Here is a 27,325-nt window from a genome sequence, read left to right on the forward strand (position 1 = left end):
TGGGTTGCAATCTGAATCCTGCTCCAGTGCAGAGTGGAAGCTGGGGGCAAGAGAGGCTGAAGAGCAAGCCTACCCTGCACTCACCCCCCGAGATGGTTCCTGTTCTGCAGCACTTTGCTTACCTCTCTCCTCCAAGGCTATGTCTACACTAGCCAAAAACTTCGAAATGGCCATGCAAATGGCCATTTCGAAGTTTACTAATGAAGCGCTGAAATACATATTCAGCACCTCATTAGCATGCAGGCGGCTGCGGCACTTCGAAATTGACGTGGCTCGTCCAGACAGGGCTCCTTTTCAAAAGGACCCCGGCAACTTCGAAGTCCCCTTATTCCTACGAGCAGATGGAATAAGGGGACTTCGAAGTAGGTGGGGTCCTTTCGAAAAGGAGCCCGGTTGGGACGAGCCGCGCGGCAGCAAGCTGCATCAATTTCGAAGTGCCACGGCTGCCCACATGCTAATGAGGCACTGAATATGTATTTCAGCGCTTCATTAGTAAACTTCAAAATGGCCATTTGCATGGCCATTTCGAAGCTTTTGGCTAGTGTAGATACGGCCCAAGTGTTATGACCTGTTGCATGGTGTCCCAGCACCAATGAGGTTTGGCAAGTGGCCAGCCTAACCTAAGTGGGTCTGCAACCTAATATTGCTGTAGCAATCAAAAAAAATAGTTTGGCAGCATTCATTTTCAGTTTGTATCATTTTGATGGATAATGAATTGTAGATGTTTATTTCTGCCCATACTTCCCTAGTTTGTAGCTATTTAAATTGGCATAGTTGTGGGAAATAAAGGTGAGGTCAGACAATCACCACTACCCTTCACAGGTCACTCTCCTAGACTTTGGGAGGCAGGCCAGTCCTTGCTTACAGACAGCCCCCCAAACGGAAATAAACATACCACTAACCATGAGCCCCACAACAGAAACATACGCTTGCAACAAACCTTTATTGCTAACTGTACACACCATCTATCCTAGCAACACTGTTGTAGGACGTAACCACATCAGTAACAGAGACAGCCATGCTAGTCTATATACTATGAAAACAAAAAAGCAGTCCAGTAGCACTTTAAAGACTAACAAAATAATTAATGAGGTGAGGAGCTTTTGTGAGACAGACCCACTTCTTCAGGCCATAGCCATACCAGAACAGATTCAATATTTGGTGCTTCGAAATTGACGCGGCACGCGGCTTGTCCCACCGGGGCTCCTTTTCGAAAGGACCCCGCCTACTTCGAAGTACCCTTATTCCTGTGTGCAGATGGCCATTTAGGTGGCCATTTCGAAGTTTGGGGCTAGTGTAGACATGGCCACAGAGAACCAAAAATAGAAATCAAGGTTGATAAATCAGAAAAATTATGATCAAGGTAAACAAATCAGAGAGCAGAGGGGCAGAAGGAGGGGAGGGGGAACTCATGAATTAGATAAAGCAAAGTATGTAGAAGAGCCCCTATAATGAGCTAGAAAATTGTCATCCCTGTTCAAACCATGTGTTAATGTGTCAAATTTGAATATAAAAGAGCTCTTTTACATACTTTGCTTTATCTAATTCTTGACTTCCCCCTCCCCTCCTTCTGCCCCTCTGCTCTCTGATAATTTTTCTGATTTGTCAACTTTGATTACTATTTTTGCTTCTCTGTGCCTTAAATATCAAATGTGTTCTGGTATGGCTATGATCTGAAGAAGTGGGTCTGTCCCACGAAATCTCCTCACCTCATAAATTATTTTGTTAGTCTTCAAAGTGCTACTGGACTGCTTTTTTGTTTTCTAATCACATCAGGTGACTATAAAATTCTCACTCACCCACACATCTACTCATGAGATATATGCCTGTCTCATAGAACTGGAAGGGACCTTGAGCGGTCATTGAGTCCAGTCCCTTGCACTCAGAGAAGGGCCTATCACCATCTTGTTTTTTTTAATTTATTTGCCCCAGATCCTTAAATGAGCCCCTCAAGGATTGAGCTCATAACTGGGAGTTTAGAAGGCCAATGCACAAACTGCCAAGCTATCCCTCCTGACTAGCTAGCATGTGACAGCGATACACCTCTTCTATGTACAGTGTACAAACTAGACTGTCTCCATACAACAGAATACAAGAACACAAATCAGACACCAAGAAAGGTAGCATACAAAGCCCACTGGGTAAACATTTTAACCTCATTGGACACAGTTACAGATTCAAAAGTTCCAGAGGAATAGCCACATAAGTCTGTATCTGCAAAAACAATGAGGAGTCCTTGTGGCACCTTAAAGACAAACAGACAGACTTATTTGGGCATAAGTTTTCGTGGGTAAACACCACTTTGTCAGCTGCATGGAGACTTGGAAGTTGCCATTCTCAAGCAAACATTCGTCAAAAACAAGACTAGAATGTGCAACTGCTGAGCTGGAATTCATATGCATATTCGACAACATCAGAAAGGACCTGAATAGGGACTGGGAATGGCTCTCTCATTACGTGTAATTTTTCCACTTTAGGTCTTTTTGCTGCTTATCCACACCCACCAATTGAAGAAGCTCTCATCTGTGTACCCTACTAGCTGTTTCTTTTTCTTTCCCTTCAAGCATCTGAGGGAAGTAGCAGATTAACATAAGGGCAAAAGGAGCAGTTGTCCCGGAGTCCCCAGGTGTCAGGGGCCCCATGGCTCCATAACGCTATTTGTGTAAACAATCCACTTGAATGGAACCAAAGAAATGTGCCATGTCATTCTTATATTTTAAAGTTAATTCAAGTGTCAATTTGTTATGCAGCTTGAGTCATAATAAGCATTAATAGATTTTAAAGCATAAATGAGATCACATTAATATTTTAAGATAGTGGCGGCTGCTTGTGACTCTGCTGTGCCAGGGCCCCCTCACTTCTGGAGGGAGAGTTGCCCCCCTGCTGGAGGGAGTGAGTTGCAACCCAGGAAAGTTTATGGCCTATTGTTACTCTTGGTGCCACTGGACTCCTTTTTGGTTTGGCTGAAACCCACCGTCCTTTAACTATCAATGGGGGCATTTCTTGTGTGTCTGCGGGCCCCACTGGGGCTGAAATCAGCGCCCGCAGCTCAAGCCACCATCCCGCACGCCCAGCTTGAGCGCCAGGCCAGCGCAGACTACCGCCCCCAGCATGCCCTGCTCTCTAGGCTCCCAGCAAGGACTAGTGGGAGGGAGCGCGGCATCCTGGGACTTGAAGTACAAGATGGAACGCCAGCCTTCCCCCTCCCCCTCCATTGCATGCCGGGACTCGTAGTTCGCCTGGCAGCGGTTGCTCCCGCCCTCCGCTGCCCGGGACGCACGGCGATGACGCACGAGCGCCCAAGCGTTCGTCTCCTTAGCGACGATGTCCAGACGGAGGGGCCGGAGCCCGTTGCAGGAGGTTCAGCGGCGGGGCCGTGGGCTGCAGCAGCAGGTACCGAACGTGGGGGGCGAAGCGCGAGTCCCCAACTCTGCCCGTCCTCCTGTTCCTCTCCGGCCCAGTGCAGGGGGATGAGAGCGAGCTCCGCCCGCAGACTGCCTTAGACCGGGCTGGGGACAGCCAGTCTGCGCGCGGGAGCGGCGCCCCCTGCCACTGGAATCGGGGGGGCGGATCTCGCCTGTTGTGGGGGGAGGAGCGGCGCCCGCTGCCGATGGAATGGGGGGATCTCGCCTGTGTGGGGGGAGCGGCGCCCCCAGCCGGTGGGGTGGGGGATCCTAGCTGGGTGTGGGGGGAGGCGCAGTTAGGTGGGGGGAATCCTGCCTGGGTGGGGAACAGTGGGAGGGGATCCTGTCTGGGTAGTGGGAGTCGCGGCCCTTGCCAGGGGTGTGTGGAATACCGCCTGGGTAGGGGGAGAAGCATCCCCTGTCAGTGGGGTGGGGAGGACCTATCTCAGTGGCAGGGGAAGGGGCAGTCTGGGCAGTGGTAGTGGTTCCTCGTGGGTATTGGTAGGGTTTGGGAACAACTGTTGTTTGATATCTGAGCTCCCAAACCTGTCTGCCCAGTGCTGTGCCCGCTGAATGCTGAAATCTTAACCATGCAGGTGGAAGAATTGCTTGCAGAGAGCAAGGAGCGGGGGGCCCTAGATCCTGCGAAAAGGAAGTACCTTTTTCAGAGGTAATTAACCCTAACAGTACACACTGCAAGGAGGCAAAATTCACAACTGCATCTGAAATGCAGGCTGGAGGATGTAGGGGGAAATTTTTGTGGAGGACTGCTAGCTATCTCATGGCTAAGCACTTTGTCCCAGAGGGATAACTGCAGCTGGTTTTGATAGAAATTTTCCTGAGCAATTTTGCTGTAAATTTATCTTCAGTGTTATGGAGGGATGCCCTTGTAAATGAATAATGAAGTGGCAGAGTACACTAAAGGTGGGAGACATAGGTTCTAGTCCCAGGCCTGCTGCTGACCTTCTGTGCCGCCTTGTCTGAGCTGCTTCACCTGCTTCCTCATTTCCTCACTCATAAAATGAGTATATACCATTCTTCTTTTGCATCTTTGCTTTGTTGTCCATGGATCAGAAGCACTTCCTGTCTGATGAACCTAATATAATTATTTTAGAATGTTCAGGTAATCAAAACATGAAATACAAAAATCTGTTCGGAAGAGGTAAATTTAAACTCCCAATTCAGCTAGTAGAAAGGATGAACTGGGAGCGGGGTTGATATTAACTCTCTCGCACTGAGCATGTGTATAAACAAAAATATATACATTTAGGCCCTGATCCTGCAAATTGTTATAAACGTGCTTGTCTTTACTGCATTGGGTAGTTCCACTGAAATCAATAGGACTCCTCTTAGCAGTAAAATTAAGCCTATGCAGGAGTATTTGCAGGATCAGGGACTCAGTGGCCTAATTAGTATATGACTGTGCACCATTAGTGGACGCTTATTGTACTACCTAAATTAAAAAGGCTTTAAAATATGTGTCTGAGTGAGATAAGATTGCCCCATGGATTCCAGCTTTTTAATATTTTTACTTTTTGTGTGTGAAATTATTATGCTAGAAGACTTCTAAATTTGATTTTCTGTTTAAAAAGCAGAGACTCCGCTTGTGACACTGTGGTGTAGTTCCTCCGTGTTTGATGTTTTGACCTTGTGTGTGCTGATAAAAAACTTAGTTGCAGTACTGTGCAGATTGCATTCTACACCAGTGCGATTCTGGTGGTTATGTATCTTGAAACTTTGAATAATGTTTTTCTACAAATCCACAGAGCCATTTTTTCTTTCAGATTTGTGTGGTTTTGAAAGAAACCTGTAAAATGCTCCAAGTCAGTAGGATTCATTGAGAACTAGTCAAATGTAAAGTGAAAATTCTAAATCAACCTTTTAGAAATGAAAGATCGTCTGTTACTTAAAAATATTTTTTTACGCTCAGAGAATATGGTAATTGGTGGCTAGAATTTCTGCTGCAAAAACTGTAGCTCAAGCATCAGCTTATTAATTATTTATTCATTTCTCTTATTATTTAACAGAGCAAGGCCCCAGTACTGCCATGTGTAGCACAGGAAGACTGCTGTATCCCCTTGAGCCCTCCAGGGTGGTCAGCAGGGTTCCATGCTAGTGCAAACAGTTGGCTACACAAAGCAGGACTGGGACCTACACTTCCACTTCAAACTCCAATAAAATAGGAGATAAAATATTTGTTAAATGAGTTGATTTTCTCAGGACAGAGTCAAAATATTTTTAACGTTGCAGCGAGATCCCTTTAAATACTTTTTATTTTGATGTGCTAAAATGTTGGCTTTTTGATAGATTTATCAAATATCAAAAATATCAGTATTCAATATTGAGTCTGTTCTGGTCTGGCTTTGGTCTGAAGAAGTGGATCTGTCCCACGAAAGCTCACCTAATAAATTATTTTGCTAGTCTTTAAAGTGCTGCTTGACTGCTTTTTTTTTTTGATATGTGCATAAGTATTTTCAGGCTCTGAGGGCTAGCTTACATGTTTCGGAAACTATACATAGCATCAGAAGAGAATATGCAAACTTTGTCCTTTATTTTGAATATAGATGTATAGAGTTGAAGAAATCAGTGGATGAAAATGCATCTGTTCTCCAAAACTTGAAAAAAGTAAGTACTGAGGTTAAAGCAGAAACTATATTTTCAAAATAAATATTACAGCATGTTTAGAGAACAGTAATTGTGTACATTCATCAGGACAGACACCATCTTTTTGTACAGCAGCTAGTCTGTGTGTGCCCTGAACTTGACTGAGGTCCTTTGGGATTAGTCTATATAAATTATTAAATAATGAGATATTTGTCTAGGTGCCTTTTAAATGTAAAGTTCTGTGGCTGAAGAGTTTCTTAGCATTACTTAATACTCTAGTGTGAGGGAGAGTTAATAGAAAAATTATCATAGAATGAAGAATGAGAATATAGATTTTTCACCCCCTCTTGGCTAGATAGAAGCTCTGTTATGTAAACAGGAAAACGACCATTTTCATGCTTAGTTTCTTAATATCTTTAAAGAATCTAGAGCGTATTGATCAAATAAGAAGTTCAAATTAGCTGAGAGCACTAAAGCCTGAATGCATTCAATGCTAATCCTCTTCCTCCTTTTCCCTTCTCCACTCTGACCACCTGTCTGTTTTATGTGAACTCACCTGAGGGGCCTGATTATGTAGATGATGGATGAGCATGCCTACTGGACGAGGCCCTGCGTGTGGCTTAGGTGTCTGAATACTTATCTTCCCCTGGTTTGTGAATTGTTCTGGGGCTCAGGCGAAAGGTGGATGCTGAGGTGCTTACAGGGAGCAAGTACTGCACAAGTCCAGAAGTGGGAACTTCGGTGCCTTGGGAATGTTTTCTGCAAGATTTGATGTGCCACCGAAATTTAGGGCCCTATGGAATTTGGCGTATGTGCGTGGGGTGGGCGAAGAGTTGTATATTGCATTGGTGCCAAAACAGGAACTTAGGTGCTTAACTCCATTTGTGCATTCTGGCATAAGTGATTTAAAAACACAGTTTAACTGAGTGGTTAACTTCATTTAACTCCTTCAGCAGTTTGGTGTACTCTTTTTTAGACTGATGAGCCTGCACCTGTGGGGAATTATAATCAGAGAAAAGAAGAGGAAGAAAAACAATTGTTAAAACTCTCCCATCAGCTTCAGGAACTTGCTGCAGTCCTGAGTCAGGATGATGTGACCAAGGGTCATACAGTGTAAGTACTTTCAACGGAGAAATAAATTTTAATTAGTCTACTGTTAAATAGTAGGGGACAAATGGCTTCATTGTATAACCACAGGTCTTGTTTTCTTACTCTTATAAAATGTATTTTTATACAGCTGAAACAGGCACATTCATATAGAGGGAAGCTGAAGATAAAATACCAAAACTTTCCATATAATCTGTTCTGAAATGTGGGCATTGTACTGTTCATACTTTTTTGCGTTTTTGTCTTTTTGTGATATTTCCCTGCCAGCCATTGAACCAGAGGCCAATTCTCACCTATTCCCTCAGAGAAACCCTTTCTTCTCCATTCTTCAGTCCTCCTAGCCAGGGGTGTCCAACCTTTTTACGTAGGGGTGGGGGGGGGCACACTGTAGTTTATTACATGCTCCGGGGGGGGGGGGGGGGGGGGGGCCTGAACATAAATAGCCCCAAGCTTAAACCCCTCGCAGCTCCAAACCACTCCCTGACCCCAGCCATAGATCCCCCGCAGACCCAAACTGCCCCCCCAAACATCACACGGGGCAGGTCCCTGCTGTGGTGAAACAATAGGACTCAATTTCATTGGTTTAGTGGCCTGATCCTTCCTTCTGGCTGTTAAACCAATTAAATTGAGTTCTACTCCAGTGTTTCTCAACCTTTTTTAAATAAAGTACCCCTTTAAAAAAAATTGTACATACCCCAGTACCCATAATTTTCAGACATGGAAAATCCCCAGTCCCCTGCTCCCAGAGCCAGGCAGCCCCAGCCCTCCAGTTTAACCCAGTCCTCCCTCCCCCAGAGCCAGGCACCCCCATTTTCCCCGCTTTAAACCAATCTCTCTCCTATCCCCCAGAGCCAGCCCCCACCAGCTCTAAATAAATGCCTTCTCTCTCCCGCTGAGAGCCAGGGACCCTCAGCCCAAACTGAATATGGCAATTTACCAGAGCTGCTGCCACCTCAGGAGCAGCAGGAGCTCTGTGAGCCGGAGCCAGAGCTGCATCCGCATCGGGGCCCATGCTAGGGCTCATGTGAGCTGCACCAGCTAGAGCAGTGCTGGCTGGAGGTGGGGCACAAATGAGCTGCACCGGCAGGAGCTGCACCTGCTGGAGCCAGAGCCCGTGTGAACATCACCGGAAAAATGGCAGTGCTGCCAGCAGTGCAGGCTGGATAGAAAGGCTCTGCCACGAGCTGTGAGTTGGACACCCCTGTTCTAGCCCCAAGAACAAAGGGACACCAGCATGTAAATGCAAGTTGTTAAGCTGAAGACCTGTGCCATGGGAGGGAGGTTTCTCTGGGTTCCTCTTTGCAGCCAGAGCAAGTTGAATTTTTCTGAACCCATCCCCTTCCCAAGAATGTGGGGTCGGAAAAATGAACCAAAACAGAAGAAGGCCCAGACCTAATGAAAAGGCTGGGAGGGGCACCAAAAGGAATAGTGTAAGTAGCTGGGCACTGAACAGGTTGCAGAGCAAGGATGGTGGCTGAAGAGGAGCACCTCCTGTGGTGGAGCAGTTTTGTTGATTGCAGGCAAGAAGAATCTGACTAGAAGATTCCAAGGGTAGTGGTTAGGTTCAAAATTGAAGTTGACGGTCATGGTGAGAGAGGGTGTTTATGTCCTGTACTGCAACTCCTGGCAACAGGGACCTTTGCACAGTTAAGAGTTTGGGAATTTCTGCCTGTTACGCTGGGAAGCTGAGACCCAGGAATGAGCACCTCACTGAACTTCAGAGATGCTAAGTGGCAAAACGAAGTAATTTTAAAGTATATGTTGTAGAATAATCTGGAGGCGATCCATTAAAATAAGAAATTGTGATAAACTGGGAGTATCATTTGTCTTGTGCAGAGCTGGGAAACGTCAACATAGTCCTCAAACAGAACAGGAAGATGATGAGGATGAAGGAAGTAGTGTGGAGGAAGATGATGAAGAGGATAACGATGATGATGATGGTGATAATGAAGAGCAGGAGGAGGAGGAGGAAGATGATGAAATGGAAGATCAATCAACAATTAAAGAATTTATCACTGTCGGTGATTTTGTTGCTCAGCAGGAAGGGGATCTTACATTTAAGGTAAATATATCTTTGCAAACATAATTAAGTGTGTTAGAACACATACTACATTCTCTGAACAACATAAATAACAGTGTGTATTTATCTCTCAGAACTCTGATTAACATAATTCGTGCAAGTCCACCACTCTCTCCAGTCTCTATTTTTCAATTTACTGTCGTCTTCTAGACAGGCCATCTCCTCATGCTGTTCTCATACAAAATAATGCTCCTGGAGTAATCCTCTTATCCAGCTGCTCTGACCACATCCCGTTCCCTACACTTGCTGATTGTTTCTTTTTTCACATCACATTCAAACTCCTTATGCACATCTTCAGATCTTTACATAAATCTCAGTCCTTGCTGTGCTCCTTTTACTTCTCTTTCCCTATCTCTCTCTTTGTTTCCTTGTCCCACCATTGCCATTATGCCTTTCATGTTGCCCTTAAACTTGGAGTAGCCTCTTATTTTTGTCCACTGAGCAGTTCTCTGTACTCCTTTAACCTTCATTTTCCCTCTCTATACTGGTCTTAACAAAGTAACAGAGAGGTAGCCGTGTTAGTCTGTATTCAGTCACAACAAAACAGGAGTCCTGTAGCACTTTAAAGACTAACAAAATGATTTATTAGGTGATGAGCTTTTCTGGGCCAGACTCGCTCCATCAGATCTGATTGACTGAAGAAGTGGGTCTGTCCCATGAAAGCTCATCAACTAATAAATCATTTTGTTAGTCTTTAAAGGGCTACATGACTGCTGTTTTGGTCTTAACAAAAGCTCACTATAACCTCCATTATTTGGTAACAGAGAGGGAGCCATGCTACTCTATTTACTATCAAAACAAAAAAAGCAGTCAAGTAGCACTTTAAAGACTAAAAAAATAATTTTTTAGGTGAACGTCTGTCCCACGAAACCTCACCTAATAATAAATTATTTTGTTAGTCTTTAAAGTGCTACTTGACTGCTTTTCTCCATTATTTGATGTGTTGTCATATATTCTGTCTTTGATTGTAAACTGTTTGGGGTTGGGCTATATCTTTGTTTAAAGAGCAGTGTGTGCATGCGCACTTTAAAAATGGTTCATAATACCTGGTTGGAAATGTGATTAATCTTTTTCAGACTACTTCTTTGGAGCAAATCACTCAAGAAAATTTGTTAGAGCTGTATACTTAACAATGAAATCAGTCCATGCTTTTAAAAATACTCTTAACAAATTGGAGAATGCCAAAGCAAGAACTGGAATGGTGGGGCTCTGAGCTGCCTTGTGGCATGTGGGTGTTTGGGCCTTGGTCTCTTGTACCTGGCCTCTTGAGCAGGAAGAGCATATTTCGACAGATGAGCTCTAAAAGGAGTCTTTGTGGCTGGACTCTGATCAGTTTAATACGAAGGGTTAAGTATCTTTGTTTTCATCTCCCTAAACTGATGGTGCCTCCAAGAACAGCTGAGAAAGAGTAAACCTTAGGAGTTGGGGACATATTCTTAAAGTTGGCCTGTAACTCTACTGAAATGTCTTGTGCTTGTTTTTCTTACCTAAAAATAAAATTGAGCTTTTACCACCTTTTGGATATTTGGAAAAAAATAAACTAGTTCACTATGGCAATGCCTACAAAGTGGGAGCTCTTTTGGGATACAGCAACTTTCCCATCATTTCAAAATATTTTTCAAAATAATGAGCACATTCTTTCGACATCCCTGTTTACCCCATTGCAGGAGGAGTAAGGGAAGCCTCGAAAGAGTGCTTTATTTCAACCTATGGCGTCATTTAGACAGTGCCACATGCCAAAATAGCCTACTTTAAAATTGACTCAAAGTAGCATGAATTGCATAGCTTATTTTGAGTTTAGGCTGTCATGTAGACATAGGCTAACACTGCAGATATTTCGAAGAATTTGTGATAAAACAGAATATGCAATCATCCGGGTAAGCCATGACAAAATTAGATTTAAGAACAAATTTTGAAACAGTTATATTTTAGTGTAAAGGACAGAATGTGACCAATAGTTGTTCCACGAGTAAATTTTAAGCACATGAATATCAGTGCATTTGTCTCTTTTCTTCTCTGTTCTTTGCCTCCTTCCCATTACTGAAGAAAGGTGAAGTGTTGCTCATACTTGACAAAAAGCCTGATGGTTGGTGGATGGCTAAAAATTCCAGAGGGGAGAGAGGCCTTGTTCCTAAAACCTATCTCATGGTTAGTATACTTGAGAGAGATGATGGGTGAGTATGTATAAAGCTAGAGACGGTTAGCAAAACATTTTTTCACAATGATAAATCTTATAGCCGTTGGTGTGTTGTAAGCAAAAATAGCATGCTTGAACCATGATCTTTGACATGAAAGGGCAGCTGTGAACGCCAAGGAGTACTATAGAGTAATTCACATGGTGGAGCTTAAAGAACACTTTCAAGTGCTTCTTTTAACTTTATTTGCTAAAGTTTTTGTGCCCCATGAGACTTAATAAGGTGCATAAATGGCATTTTTTGTATTTCAGTTGGGAAGATGTCTAATGAGTAGACATGCACAGATTTCCATTTAGATACCCCACTTGGGTAGAATAAATCATGTTCTGAAGTCTGTATCTATCTGTCTATCCTGTTGTATTCTACTGGTTTTTCTCTCTTGTGAGAGAGCCTTGCAGGGCCAAATGACAGAGCACACCACCTAGATTTGGATGCTTTGTACCTAAAGGTGCAGGTGCAGTTTCCTCTCTGAGTAGGCTTGCTCTGGATATGAGCACTTCTGTTTACTATTTTAAGAGGCAAACACTTGCTGTTATAAAAATTTTAAAATTACTGACTTTAACTGCAGAACCAAGGATAAATACATAGTCTCATCGTGTCCTGTAGCTGTCATTCATTTTGTTCACTGACCGTTAAAACCCACCAACCTCCTCTTCTAAGGCTATGTCTAAACTAGAAAGTTTCCCAGTCTGGACATTCCAGAGCGCCCTCTGTCAAGAAACAGGGCTTCTGGGACACCAGGCAGCCCTGTCTTCTGGTTGGCCATTCTGTCGAGAGAGCAGACAGCAGTCCGATCCCTCTTGGTCGAGAGAGCGGCTTTCTCTTTCAATCCGATTGGCACTCTAGCCACGATCTATCAACAGAAGTTTTGTCAGAAGATATCTTCTGACAGAAACATCTGTCGACAGATCATTCTACTGTAAACATAGCCTATGATATCGAGCCATCATGATGAATGCTGAAACAGTTTTTAAAATCTGAGCTATGAAAAAGGTGAAATACTTGACAACTTTAAACCTGAATTATAGGCAAGCAATAAAGAAGGAGTTGACCAAGAAGCAACTGAAGAGGAAAGTGAAGAAGACATAGAGGTGATCGATGAAACAGCAGATAGAACCAAAATTAAAAAAAGGTAAAATGAGATTTGCATTGGAGAAAATAAAGTGTAGTGTAACCAGCATCCCTCATATTTATTTTATTTTAATGTGAGTGGTAAACTACTTGAAATGCAAATACTTTGCCAGTTAAGGGTTTTTTGGGCTGTAGCAGTGGCTTTTTAAGTACAGGAGCATCCGTATTTATTGTGTATAGTTCTAGTTTGAATTTTACTTTCACCTTCCACACCTTCCAGTCTTTGGTTTCATAAAACCAGCTGCTATGCTAGTTTCATAAATCAGACGACTGATTGCAAAATAGTGATGTATTTTCCAATGATCTGTTAATAGGCACATCCACCTAATGTACTAGATGTTCACTATTCAGAGACAGACACATGTGTCTTGCAGCAATTGTTAATTACACAGGCATATGTTGGCAATACATTCATATCATTTTGCTTTATGGTTTCCTTTTATTTCTCACCCTACCTACAGAACAGATTCTCACTGGAGTGCTGTTAGGAAAGCTATAAAAGAAGTAGGTATATTTCTTCTTGTACTACCCTGATAACTGTCACTATTTTTATTTATTTAAATTCTGTTTGGCATTAGAGCAGCCTTTGATACCATCAGAGGGGATTTTTCAGCAAGGAAAGGATTTTGTAGTTCATTGTTTCTCATGATATAAGGTGGCAGTGTGCTTCAGTGATGGGTACCAATCAGCGTTCCCTCTAATTTTTAACATCCATGAGCAGAATAAACTTTGTTGTATGCAACAAGATCTGTGTGGATGTGCACCACTGATAGAAGCATATGCTGTCCCCTTTGGGCACTCTGCTAAGCAGCTGGACAGCACCTGAATCGCTCCTGGGCGACCACCCAAGTGTGTTCCATTTACAAGGAACACTGGTTCTAGTATACACTTCTAAATAAATACAGATGTGTGTCTAATTTTTGGTTTTTTTGTTTTTTTTTTTGGTAGCACCCATTAAATCTTGTTTCAGAGATGTGTTTAGTACAATATAGTAATGTCAGTGTGACTCATTGCTGTACTATATCTCAATAAAAGAAGTTCTGTCAGTGTGGGATAGCAAAATGGGAGGTTGTGTGTAATTGTACATGAGGTCAGTCTAAGGATATTTTGAGCTGAGAGACCAAAATAATTTTTACGATAACTTACAGGAACAGATGACTGAATCCCAAGATTTGTCTGTTCTCCTTTGAGATTGGCTGACCTGGGATTAGAAGTTGAGCTAAAGATACATGGTATTTGGTAGACAATGAAAATTGCTGCAAATTTAGAAAATAAATCAAATGTTTTTGAGCAGAATAATACAATTGATGTGCTGACAACCATGGGGGCCGTTCCTGCAGGATTCCGTCCATCTACTCTCTCCCAGCTCCTAGAAGAAGGTAGGATATTCTTGCAGTAATTGCAGTGCAGCATTCATTAGCACCTGTGATGAGCTTCTGAGCCAAATTACAATTCTTTTAAGAATAGTCTTTCATTTCAAGTTACTCAGGATTGGGTACCCTTACTAGTTTGTTTTTGACTGAGTAGTGCATAGGAGTCCTCATAGTTTCTTTCTTCATTTATCTGGTGTCAGATCCTGTTCCCATTGAAATTAGTGACAGTACTCTTTGTCAGATGCATGAGTGATGAAGCGGGTCTTGGACCACGAGAGCTTATGCTCCAAAATATCTGTTAGTCTATAAGGTGCCACAGGACTTCTTGTTGTTTTTGAAGATACGGACTAACACAGCTACCTCTCTAATACTCCTTTGTGATCTTAATGATTCCATCCCTGGACAGGAGAAGTCTCCAGGGCAGCTCCCAAAGGCAATTAAAAATACTAAAAACTCTCCCTACTCTTATCACAATTTTTCTAGATGTAGCTTTAATTGCAAATAATTTGCCAGTTATGGGTTGTTTGGGGTTCATTACTTTAAGCTCAAGAAGGCACTTGAAGAATGTTGACAGCAATGTTTTTTTTAAAAACTGTACTTTTTGAGTTCCTTGTGTCCTGAGAAATAACGTGTTCAGTCAATGGATATTTGCCGGTAATGATGAAATCTGTAACTAAATTAAATCTATGCTGTTTGAAGAGATGGGTGAGGGAATAGAAACGCTATAATAAAAGGTAAAAATCTTTTTCTAGGGAATCAGTTTCAAGCCAGTTACTTCATACAGCCTGAATTTACACCTTCACAACTGGGTTTCAGAGACCTGGTGTGGAACCCTGAAAAAGAGTCGGTGAGTAATTTCTGTTGATAAAGCTGTGAATGTTGTCTCTTTCAGGACAGATGACAAGAGTCTTTATGGACAAGAGCAGAGCACAAAAACCAATTAATCATATTAGTAAATACTGAAGAGAAGTAAATGTTAACATTCCTCTGTGTTACCCAGGGCATTCCAACCAGTAGATATTATCTCAACCTATTAGCTGGTAGGCAAAACATCAAAAGAAACATGTGATGTCAGCTTTTTAGATCAGAGCCAATTCCATCTTCATCATCTGGACCCATGGGAAGGAGATTCTGGAGGAATTCCACCGGGACTTCAACAACTTTCACCCCAACATCAACCTCAGCCTGGAACAGTCCACGCTGGAGATCCACTTCCTGGACACCACGGTGCTAATGCACGATGGCCACATCAATACCACCCTGTACCGTAAACCTACTGACCGGTACGCCTACCTTCATGTCTCCAGCTTCCATCCCAGACACACCAAACGATCCATTGTCTACAGCCAAGCACTAAGATATAACCGCATTTGCTCCAACCCCTCCGACAGAGACAAACACCTACAGGATCTCTACCAAGCATTCTTGAAACTGCAATACCCACCTGAGGAAGTGAAAAAACAGATCAACAGAGCCAGATGTGTGCCACGAAGCCTCTTACTTACAGGACAAGCCCAAGAGAGAAAGCAACAGAACACCACTAGCCATCACCTACAGTCCTCAGCTAAAACCTCTACAGCGCATCATCAGGGATTTACAACCCATCCTGGACAATGATCCCACACTTTCACAGGCCTTGGGAGGCAGACCAGTCCTTTCCCACAAACAACCTGCTAACCTGAAGCAAATCCTAACCAGCAACTATACACCGGACCACAGTCACTCTAACTCAGGGACCCATCCATGCAACAAACCTCGTTGCTGGCTCTGCCCACATATCTACACCAGGAACACCATTACAGGACCTAACCAGATCAGCCACACCATCGTGGGTTCATTCAGCTGCACATCTACCAATATAATTTATGCCATCATGTGCCAGCAATGCCCCTCTGCTATATACATCAGACAAACTGGATAGTCTCTACGTAAAAGAATAAACGCACACAAATCAGACATCAGAAATGGCAATATACAAAAACCCGTAGCAGAGCACTTCAGTGTCCCAGGCCACACAGTAGCAGACTTAAAAGTAGCTATCCTACAGCAAAGAAATTTCAGGACCAGACTCCAAAGAGAAATTTGTGAGCTACAATTCATCTACAAATTCGATGCCCTCAGCTCTGGCTTAGACAAAGACTGCGAATGGCTGGCTAAATACAGAAGCAGCTTCCCCTCCCTTGGTGTTCACACCTCCAGATCAACTGCTGGTAGTAAGCCTCACCCTTGCTGACTGAGCTAACCTTGTTATCCCCAGCCTTGCTCTGGCTTATTTATATATAAAAAATATTTATTTTATTTATAAGTGGAGAACATGGAAACCTGGAAGATGGGTCGGAAGTAGGAGGGAGCATGGGCAACAATGTCAGAGTAAAAAGAGGGCCAGAAAAAACTGGGGGGAAAGTTCAAATCAATATCTGAGATGCCTATATACCAATGCAAGAAGTATGGGTAATAAGCGGGAAGAACTGGAAGTGCTAATAAATAAATACAACTATGATATCATTGGCATCACAGAAACTTGGTGGGATAAATACACATGATTGGAATGTTGGTATTGAAGGCTACAGCCTGGTTAGGAAAGATAGACAGGGAAAAAAGGGGGGAAGTGTTGCCTTAGATATAAAAATGTACACACTTGGACTGAGGTGGAGATGGACGTGTTGAGAGTCTGTGGGTTAGTTTAAGAGGGGTAAAAAACAAGGGTGATGTCCTGTTAGGAGTCTACTACAGGCCACCTAACCAGGTGGAAGAGGTGGATGATGCTTTTTTTTAAACAACTAACAAAATCATCCAGAGCCCAGGATTTGGTGGTGATGGGGGACTTTAACTATCCAGATATATGCTGGGACACTAATACAGTGGGGCACAGACTATCCAATAAGTTCTTAGACTGTATTGGAGACAATTTTTTATTCCAAAAAGTTGAAAAAGCCACCGGGGAGAAACTGTTCTGGATTTGATTTTAACAAATAAGGAGGACTTGGTCGAGAATTTGAATGTGGGAGGCTGCTTGGGTGAAAGTGATCATGAAATCATAGAATTCACAACTCTAAGGACTGGTAGGAGGGAAAATAGCAAAATAGAGATGATGGATTTCAGGAAGGCAGGTTTTGGTAAACTCAGAGAGCTGGTAGGTAAGATCCCATGGGAGGAAAAACTGAGGGGGAAAAACAACTGAGAGAGTTGGCAGTTTTTCAGAGAGACATTATTAAGGGCCCAAAAACAAGCTCTTCCCCTATGTAGGAAAGATAGTAAATATGGGCAAAGACCGCCTTGGCTTAACAAGGAGATCCTGCATGATCTCAAACTAAAAAAGGAATCCTATAAAAAATGGAAACTAGGACAAATTACAAAGAATGAACATAGGCAAATAACACAGGAATGCAGGAGTAAAATTAGAAAGGCTAAGGCACAAAATGAGCTCCAACTAGCTACAGGCATAAAGGGTAACAAGAAGGCCTTTTACAAATATATTAGAAACAAGAGGAAGACCAAGGACAGAGTAGGGCCATTGCTCGGTGAGGAGGGAGAAACAGTAACGAGGAACTTGGAAATGGCAGAGATGCTTAATGACTTCTTTGTTTCGGTCTTCACAGAGAAGTCTGAAGGAGTGCCTGACGTAGTGAATGCTGGTGGAAAAGGGGTAGAGTTAGTTTTTGAAATAAAAAAAGAACAAGTTAAAAACCATTTGGAAAAATTAGATGTCTGCAAGTCGCCAGGGCCTGATGAAATGCATGCTAGAATCCTCAAGGAGCTGATAGAAGAGGTAGCTGAGCCATTAGCTCTCGTTTTTGGAAAGTCATGGGAGACAGGAGAGATTCCAGAAGACTGGAAGAAGGCAAATATAGTGCCCATCTACAAAAAGGGGAATAAGAACAACCCAGGAAATTACAGGCCAGTCAGCTTAACTTCTGTGCCAGGAAAGGTAATGGAGCAGGTAGTTAAGGAAGTCATCTGCAAGCACTTGGAAGGTAGTAAAGTGATAGGGAACAGCCAGCATGGTTTTGTAAAAAACAAATCATGTCAAACCAATCTGATAGCTTTTTTTGACACGATAACGAGACTCGTAGATAAGGGAGAAGCAGTGGATGTGGTATACCTAGACTTTAGTAAAGCATTTGATACGGTCTCGCATAATATTCTTATCGACAAACTAGGCAAGCCCAACTTAAATGGGGCTGCAATAAGGTGGGTGCATAACTGGCTGGCTAATCGTACCCAGAGAGTAGTTGTTAATGGTGCTCAATCCTTCTGGAAAAGCATAACAAGTGGGGTTCTGCAGGGGTCTGTTTTGGGACCAGTTCTGTTCAATATCTTCATTAATGATTTGGATATTGGCATAGAAAGTACGCTTATTAAGTTTGCAGATGATACCAAGCTGGGAGGGGTTGCAACTACCTTGGAGGATAGGGTCAAAATTCAGAATGATCTAGATAAATTGGAGAAATGGTCTGAAGTAAACAGGATGAAGTTTAATAAAGATAAATGTAAGGTGCTGCACTTAGGAAGGAATAATCTGTTTCACACATACAGAATGGGAAAAGACTGTCTAGGAAGGAGTACAGCAAAAAGGGATCTAGGGGTTCTAGTAGATCACAAGTTAAATATGAGTCAACAGTGTGATGCTGTTGCAAAAAAAGCAAACATGATTCTGGGATGCATTAGCAGGTGTGTTGTGAACAAGACACGAGAAATCATTCTACTGCTCTACTCTGCGCTGGTTAGGCCTCAGCTGGAATATTGTGTCCAGTTCTGGGCACCCCAATTCAAGAAAGATGTGGAGAAATTAGAGAAGGTCCAGAGAAGAGCAGCTAGAATGATAAAAGGTCTGGAGAACATGACTTATGAAGAAAGGCTGAAAGAATTGGGCTTGTTTAGCTTGGAAAAAAGAAGATTGAGGTGGGACATGATAGCGGTTTTCAGATATCTTAAAGGATGTCATAAGGAGGAGGGAGAAAACTTGTTCTTCTTGGCCTCTGAGGATAGAACAAGAGGCAATGGACTTAAGCTGCAGCAAGGGAAGTTTAGGTTGGACATTAGGAAAAAGTTCCTAACTGTCAGGGTAGTCAAGTACTGGAATAAGTTGCCAAGGGAGGTTGTGGAATCTCCCTCGCTGGAGATATTTAAGAACAGATTAGATAGATGTCTATCAGGGATGGTGTAGATAGCGGTCGGTCCTGCCGTCGGGGCAGGGGACTGGACTCGATGGCCTCTCGAGGCCCCTTCCGGTCCTAGTGTTCTATGATTCTATACCTGGCCCTGCAGATTTCCAAGACCAGCATCTGATGAAGTGAGTCTGTGCTCACGAAAGCTCATGCTCAAAACTTTTCTGTTAGTCTGTAAGGTGCCACAGGACCCTTCGTTGCTGTTACAGATCCAGACTAACATGGCTACTCCTCCGATACTTGAATTCCAGATTAGCGTACCTGTTGCTTTTCTGTTTTCCAGGTGAAACAGCTGTACAAGGCTGAACTGATCTTTTAGATAGATCTTTAACTTTTGTCTGATACTGCAAAATCACTTGACTTAGTTGAATAGTTGTTTTTCACCATGGGATTTAGGTTCATTTCCCAATATAACTTTGCAGTGCAACATTGTTTGAATACCGTAGTTGCAAAAATGCATGCAAAGCCAGACATTTAGAAGAGGGTAGCTCAGAAAATTGAAATGCCAGAAAGTCCTGAAATACTTGGAGGAAGTACCAACCTTTCCCTCCTGGGTTTTTGCTTGCCTTATTATCAGAGGGAGAACCTACAGTTTGCCCATTAAATTAACTTGCATCTTTCCAATTATGAGTGTGAATTACAATACAATGTTATTGCCATCAAAAAAAGAGATGGTCTGCACCAACCTTGCCAGGTTATGTTGGAGAGACAGGGTGGTCTCAGCTTTTTGTCTTGTCTGAGAGTACATTTATAGGCCACAGACCTCTGGCACATATTCAAGATGTACATGAAAGAATGTTGAATTTTGGCCTGTGTCTGGAGTGTAGGTCCATGGACAAAACTGAAGGGTGAATGGGGTTGAATTGTTGTACCTTGCCCACCATGGAGTGGTGAAGAAGACTTTAGATGGTAATAATTGAAAAACAATCTCTGTTGTGTAAATAAGTGGCCTGTGTCCAGCTATAACTTAGTTGGCAGTGTTTTTTTCCTCCAGGGCTTGTTAGATAGCTTTTTATAAAAATATTATGTGATAACTTGAGGGGGGAGGAAATGGAGCTGGTCTGAAGGCAGACCCTTGTAAACCTGTGTTCATAAAAGCACCACTACACTTAACATTAATTAATACACCTGTCTGAGCAGAACAGCCAAGAGCTAGGAGGAATGGAGACTCGCTGGTGTCCTCCAGAAAAGGTCTCTTCACAGAAGGGTTAAGATATTCCAGAAAACCTTTGCTGTTGCCACTTGTGCTTATACTGTGTTGTGAACAGAGTAATGCAGTCTCCATGGCACTGTTGCACTTGTCACAAGCCCTAATGTACCATATTGAGGAGGACCATGTAGATTTAACTCTGTTTTTTATTATTTTGTCTGCTTCACAGATTCAGCCAAGACCAACTCGAATATCACTGATTTTAACTTTATGGAGTTGTAAAATGATTCCTCTTCCAGGAGTGAGCATACAGGTTCTCAGTAGACACGTTCGACTCTGTCTTTTTGATGGTAACAGGGTGAGTTGCTCTGATATAATCAAATATAACTTCCAGAAACAGTGAGGTTAAAACATGATGTCTTTAAGAGATTTCTCAATGGATTTAAAATGAGAGGCTGACATCTGCCTCTTCTTATGGATAAAAATTGTAGAGGTGCCTAAGTGATGGAAGAGATGAAATTTCATTTTTAAAAGTGATTGGAACATTTAAGAACTTAAGCCTAACTGCAGAACAATGGGATTTGGACTTCTACATGCCTAAGTCACTTTTGAAAATGGGACTTAAATCTGGATCTCCGATTTCATATACTACATTTATGATGCTTTTTAAACATAAGAAACCACTCTGCTAAGGAAATTGTATTTTTTAAACTTAGTTTCTGGAGAACAATTGTATCTTCTGCTTAATTGCAGTCTACGCCCCTTTTAAAAAGGTAATATGAAAAAGACATATATAGACTGACAGCTTTATGTGAGCTCACATTATTTTAAAGGTTTAATTTCTCTAAAGCAGGACTCTCTGGTCTTGCAACATCTCTGCTTTGGCAGAACCATGATACTGCTGGATCAGAGAGCCCCAAACAGCTGGGAGTCCAGAGGCAGCCAGCCCAGTGGCAGTGGGGCTGGCAGCCCAGTCACAGCTGGGAGCGGGGCTGGTGGTGGGGAGGGGAGCTTGGGAGCTGTGGCTGGTGGCCAGCAGGGGAGCCCAATGGTCAGGGGGAGAGCTGGGGGGCAGGTGTCGACCTTTCCTGGTCCAGCAAACTCCCTGTCTTTGTACAGGTTAAGTCTGGAGGGTGCCAGTTCAGGGAGGTACAAACTGTAGTAAATAAATTGTTGATATACATTTGATCCTGTTGGTCTAAAAAGCACCAAGCAAACTTTCACCATTGTATAAATCACAGACAAAAAATAATTTCTTAAATACTGATGAATAAAAACATAGCATCCAGATTTTCAAAATTCTGAAAATATTTTATAATCTATCACCAACCTTTGTGGACTCCTCAGAATTCAGAGGAGCGCATTTATTTCACCCCACTATTCTCACCTCAGCGTCAAATCATACGTGCACATGGCCAGGGAAGTGTTGCGTTGCACTTTCCGAAACTACTGCTAAATGACAAAAAGCACTGCTAGAGAGGCAGCACTTGGTGATTCTTTTGCAGGATGTGTGATTCCTGGGCAGGGGTCTTCACACAGTTCTTCACCCTCCTTAACTTAGACATGGTCTGGTCTTGCATTGTAATGCAGCATGCCAGACTAGCCTTGTGTGATACTATATTTTCTTATAGCTGCATAATTTTCCAGAAAACAAGTTTTTTAACATTTTTCCCCACCATAATTTCCTATCTTATTTTAGGTGCTGAGTAACATTCATACAGTTAGAGCTACATGGCAACCTAAAAATCCCAAAACATGGACCTTCTCTCCACGAGTAGGTATATTTCATAGCAAATGGACTTGGGGTGGGGTATCTGCTGTTGAATACAGCAAATCTAGATGTTGTCGGCTAATGGCTCATTTTACTTTTAATCTTCTTACACAAAGAAAATGTGTTAGAAAGGAAAAGGGAACATTTGAACTGTATTTGGGGGATTTAGCCCTCGACAGCATTAGCTCTGAATGAAGGGCTGTGTCTTGCAAACACTTGCTATCAAGTATAGTACTTGGTACTCAGAGTAATCCCAGAGGCTTCATGGTAATAAAGCACTAGGCAGTGTGTGCAGGATTGTGCCCTAATGCAGCAACTCTGTTGGCTCAGTTAAGTAAAGACTATTCCAATTTCTCTGAGCCCACATGTCTGACCCCATACGTTTTCAGTTGGGGGAAGTGATAATACCCAGCAGTGTCTGCCCCTAGATCTCAGAACCCCCTACAAAAGTGGGTGTGCATTATAATTCCTGCTTGACTTATGGGAAGACTGATACATAGATGAAGTGACATGCATAAGGTCACAAACACAGTGAAGCCAAGCTATAGTAAATGTTGTAAGGCTCACAGCTACACAACCTCAGAGTGGAACTGATATGGTTTTATTAGCTAATCAGGACTGGGTTAGGTACAAGCTTGACAGATCTCCATTTTTTCCAGCAATATTAATTTTTATATTTTTTCATATTTTAATTATTTGCATGTTTACAGTTGTGGGAAATGAAGGGATGATAGGGTTGGGATTAGGGAGAAGTCAATCAGCAGCAGGATGCCCTCCCCACAGATGAGGGCTTGTCCTTCTCCTGGGGCTGGCCAGGGCTCTGCTGTGGCTAGCCAAGACCACAGTCTTCACCCCAGCTTGCACCTTAAGGGATCCCATATCACCAGCTCTGTAGCCATGCAGCTCTGTAGTCAGGACTCTGCTCACTTACCTAACAGCAAGACAGGAGAAAGCAGCACAGAGAGCTATGGAGCTAGTGGCGCAGCATTTTTGGAGGTACAAGGGGTGTGGGGTGGCTATACCTGCGCTGACTGTGTTGTTGTTGATTTCAGCCTGTCAGTTGAAATTGACAATGAACAGCATCTGTCAGTGTAAATAGAATCCTGTCAAAGCTGTATGTTCACAGGGACAGGAAAGCACAAGGACATGCTGTGGAATACTGACATTAGTTATTCAGAATGTGGAACTCTGCACTTGGAATCAGTATAAACTTGAGCTACAATGTGGTGTTAGGAATGGAAAGAAAGAGAGTGCTACTGTGAATAAACGTTCTGTGTAGTTTCATTATCATAGTTTGGGGTGTATGGGGTGTCCAGGGAGGGGTGGCACCTCTGGTATGGGGACTTGTCTCTTCAGGGCAGTTCATGCACCTTTGGTCCCCACCTGGCACCCAGCTCTGACCTGCGGCTCCAAGAAACTGTACCATGCAGCAGCCACACCCCGATAAACCACCTCGACAGGTGGGCTAAACCAGGTGAGGGTAGCTGTCAGGTCTGAAACCTGCGGTGAGATAGGGAATTGTCTATCCCAGCATGCAAAGTTGGCCCTGTTGGACTGGGCAGATGAGATCAACAGCAAGATCCAACGACCAGGAAGGTGGTTCTACCACGCTCTGTGGAGAGTGAAGGGCATGACAAGGCACGAAAGACGGCATGGCCATCCCCTGCAGCCTAGGAAGTCCCAGCCGTGACTTTTCATACCACTGGAGCCAGGCTTTCTGAGGTTGAGAGAGTGGAACTGCCCCTGTGCAACGTCTTTACCACTTTAAACATTCTCCCGCACAGGTTCTTCGCAACGTCATCGTCGGACATGACAGACTACCTACCGTCATAGTTTATGACCTGATAATCTGCTCTAAACTGGCGTTGTATAGAATCACTGTACACCATCAAAGGGTTGCTATAGGATGGCTGTGTTCTCTGGTGGGCAAAATCGTCTCTTAGCTCTTAAATGTTTTGAGAGCCAGCCCTTACCAAAGAAGTTACTTTTAGAGGTTAGCAGCATTTTATGGAAAAACAGAACGGAAACAGTATTTTTGCTTTAAATTAAATCTTTTTCGTTAAAATAAATTGATGAGTAATGAATGACTCTAAGATCTCCTGTAAAAGATTCAGTGTGTTTTGGAGGTTTTTTTAAAATTGGAATAATGAAGATCTACGGTCCTCAAATCTTATTTTTGTTATAATTTATTAGGTAACAGGCATTTTACCCAGCTTGCTTGATGGTGACTGTTTTGTCAGATCCAATTCTTCAGCTCAAGACATTGGTATATTATTTGAACTTGGCATCACTTATATTCGCAATGTAAGTATATAAAGATATATACATTTTTCAAAACTGGATGTTTTATTATTATTATTTCCAGTATCTCAACATCAATTGTAATACAGTAGAAAATGTAGTTCTTTAATTCTTCCTGGGTTTTATTGCGGTTCTTTTAAGTTGATTTTTAGTGCTAGTCAAATGTTAGGTTGACAGCAGTGGAATATGAAGTCTTCTTATCCACAGAAATGGAAAAACATCCATCGCACCCCATCCACTACCATATGTGGAGGAACACAAAGGTAGTTTTTGCTCTTTGTTTAGCCATCAGAACACTTTGTCTTTCTGATCACTTGTCATCAATAGGTTTTATTTCTCCTGAAAGCATTTTTATTGGTCTTCCAAAAGTCTGATAGATTGTGAAGGACCAATTTCTTCTCATTCATCTTGCTTTCCCCATTGCCTTCCAATTTTAGCAGGATTAATAGCTCACGAGAGGGGTGTCCTGAGGTGGGGCCAGGTCTTGGGGCAACCTCCCCCAATGCCCCAAATGCAGGGCCCAAGGCAACCTGCCCTGCCCCCTTACTCCCTTTTCCCAGGAAATGGGGCCCAGGGATTACATGAGGCTGCAAGTTAGGCAGCAGTGGCAGAAGGGCTCCCCTCCCTTTTACCCCACCACACATCAAACAGGTGGCAGGAGCGGCAACCTGCTCTGCCCTGCTGCACCACTCTCCCGGCCCACTTCACCTCGCAGGTGTCGGGAAGTTGAGGGGCACTCCATTTTCCACCGCTGTAGGGAAATGAGACACAGTAGGCTGGGAGGGCAGAATGGCACAGCAGAGCAGACTGCTGCTCCTGCCACCTGTGTGATGAGTGTGGATCGGAGGGTAGGCGGGTGACCCTCAGCTACCTCTGCCACATGACCCTTGGCCTCACATAACCTTCCATCCCTCCTGGCTGCCACTGGGCCTGGGGTTGTCATCCCAGTTTGTCCTATGGATGGGACGGCTCTGGCTTACAATCCAATTGTGCAAGAAAAATCTTCCATATAATTTGAAAAATGAAATGGTGAACTCTTTCAAAAAAATGTGTAACATACTGGTTTCTAGGTCCAGTGGGTACGATTTGTTTGGGACTAATGAGAATTGGGGCTAACAGGTGATGTGCAGAGAGCTAGTTATCCGAGGCATGAGCTCCCATGAACTCTGAGATATGAAACAAATAATTACACTGCTGGAAAGCAGAGATTTCTAGCTTTTATTTCTGGTGGTTCATGCACAGGGGTTCAGAAGAATCACATGTTCCCCTGTCCAGAAGTACTTTATGCCATTATAGCAAGTTCCCCATGGGTCATATAGAACCTCTCTCCTGAGTCATTGCACTAGCTGTGATTTTTTTTTTTCCCTGTAGCAGTTATAATTTCATGTTCTATGTGCAGAATAATTGGGTATATGGATAGACTAGCTCTGTGTCTTTTAATCATTGCCAGTCTCAAGGGGCCTAATGGGGAATGAATGATGACCTTCCGTATATTATTCTGGTCAGAATTTTATTAAGTATGTGTGGACAGAATATGGTTATACAAGGGCTAGAGTTAGTGCAACTGTAAGCCACACATTGTGAGATGTGGTTTACTGTCCCATGTAGCGGCAGTGAGACCACTTACAGAGAGGATGATTTTAGCTCATGTGTAAGAGGTTTATGCACTAAGCTTCAGAGGTCCCAGGTTTGATTCTGCTCGTAGATGTCTGGGGTATGCAAGTGACACACAACCACCCTGTTGGTCTTAATAATACTTGGCACTAGCATTTCACTTCCCATCTGTTGATTTCGAAGCACATTACTAGGAAGGTAAGGGTGATCATCTCCATTTTATACATATGGAGAAACAGAGGCACAGACCAACAAAGTGATTTCCCCCTTGGTCACCCAGCAGGCCAGTGATGGAACTGGGAATAGAACTCAGGACTTCTCAATCCCAGTCTCTTCCTCTATCAAGCAAGAAACACTTCCATTATATGGAAAATATTCTAGTGTTTTGTGATCACTAGTGTCGCAAAAATGGTTACTATAGATTGATAAGCTTCATTTAATTCTTTTTGTCAAGGAATCACTAAAGGTTGTTTGGAGGCTTTACAACTATGTATTTTTCTTTTCCTGTACAAAAATGAGAAGATTAGTTAAAGAAAATTAAAAGCTACAGTGCCAACAGTAAAATACCTCAAAGCTGCATGGAAACTTTTCAAAGACACCATAATAGAGAGTTTGTGTTCTGGAGAAAAGAGACTTTACAACCGTCTACAGAGAGGATGTTCAGAACTAACATTCGTATTCAAATTTGACACATTAACACATAGTTTGAAAAGGGACAGCAGTTACCTGACCCATTAAAAGGACTCTTTCACATACTTTGATAGTAACAAACAGGAAGCCGTGCTAGTCTATACATTTATCAAAACAAAAAGCAGTCAAGTAGCACTTTAAAGACTAGCAAAATAGTTTATAATATATATAATATTTTTAATAAATATTGAGTCTGTTCTGGTCTGGCTGTGGTCTGAAGAAGTGGGTCTGTCCCACGAAAGCTCACCTAATAAACTATTTTGCTAGTCTTTAAAGTGCTACTTGACTGCTTTTTGTTTTGACATACTTTGATGTTTGACCTAACACTTAACTTCCCCACTCCACACCCATGCCTCTCTGCTCTTCTAGCTGATATGCCAACCCTGACAAAATTTTTTCTGATTTGCCAACCTTCCTAAAAATGTTTGGACCTCTGTGCTTAATATATATTAAGTCTGTTCTGGTAAGGCTATAGATCTGAAGAAGTGGGTCTACCCCATGAAAGCTCATCGCCTAACAAATTATTTTGTTAGTCTTTAAAGTGCTACATGACTGCTTTTTTGTTTTATTACCCCTTAAGAGAGAGATCTTGGAATCACTGTGGATAGTTCATTGAAAACATCCACTCAATGTGCAGCATCAGTCAAAACAGAAAACATAATGGTGGAAATAATTAAAAAGGGTTAGAGAATAAGATGGAGAATATCTTATTGCCTCTATATAAATCCATGGTATGC

At 42.7% G+C, this 27,325-nt stretch overlaps 1 protein-coding gene across 2 annotated transcripts in view; it reads left to right on the plus strand.

Annotated features, from left to right (window-relative positions):
* The first annotated feature begins 3,303 nt into the window (after positions 1–3,303).
* Positions 3,304–27,325, plus strand: part of NPHP1 (nephrocystin 1) — a 49,126-nt gene continuing 25,104 nt past the window's right edge. Inside the window, exons 1-13 of one of the 2 annotated variants that reach the window (XM_074988429.1) lie at positions 3,304–3,393; positions 4,001–4,074; positions 5,969–6,029; positions 6,985–7,121; positions 8,952–9,177; positions 11,242–11,343; positions 12,419–12,522; positions 12,983–13,025; positions 13,816–13,900; positions 14,647–14,741; positions 20,442–20,570; positions 21,912–21,986; positions 24,177–24,287. In XM_074988429.1, the coding sequence (XP_074844530.1) occupies positions 3,325–3,393; positions 4,001–4,074; positions 5,969–6,029; positions 6,985–7,121; positions 8,952–9,177; positions 11,242–11,343; positions 12,419–12,522; positions 12,983–13,025; positions 13,816–13,900; positions 14,647–14,741; positions 20,442–20,570; positions 21,912–21,986; positions 24,177–24,287 (1,311 nt within the window). In that variant the 5' untranslated portion in view covers positions 3,304–3,324. The remainder of the gene's footprint in view (positions 3,394–4,000; positions 4,075–5,968; positions 6,030–6,984; positions 7,122–8,951; positions 9,178–11,241; positions 11,344–12,418; positions 12,523–12,982; positions 13,026–13,815; positions 13,901–14,646; positions 14,742–20,441; positions 20,571–21,911; positions 21,987–24,176; positions 24,288–27,325) is intronic. The other variant, XM_074988428.1, reaches the window with a different exon arrangement.

Source organism: Carettochelys insculpta, chromosome 3, assembly GCF_033958435.1.
Source record: "Carettochelys insculpta isolate YL-2023 chromosome 3, ASM3395843v1, whole genome shotgun sequence".
NCBI lineage: Eukaryota > Metazoa > Chordata > Testudines > Carettochelyidae > Carettochelys > Carettochelys insculpta.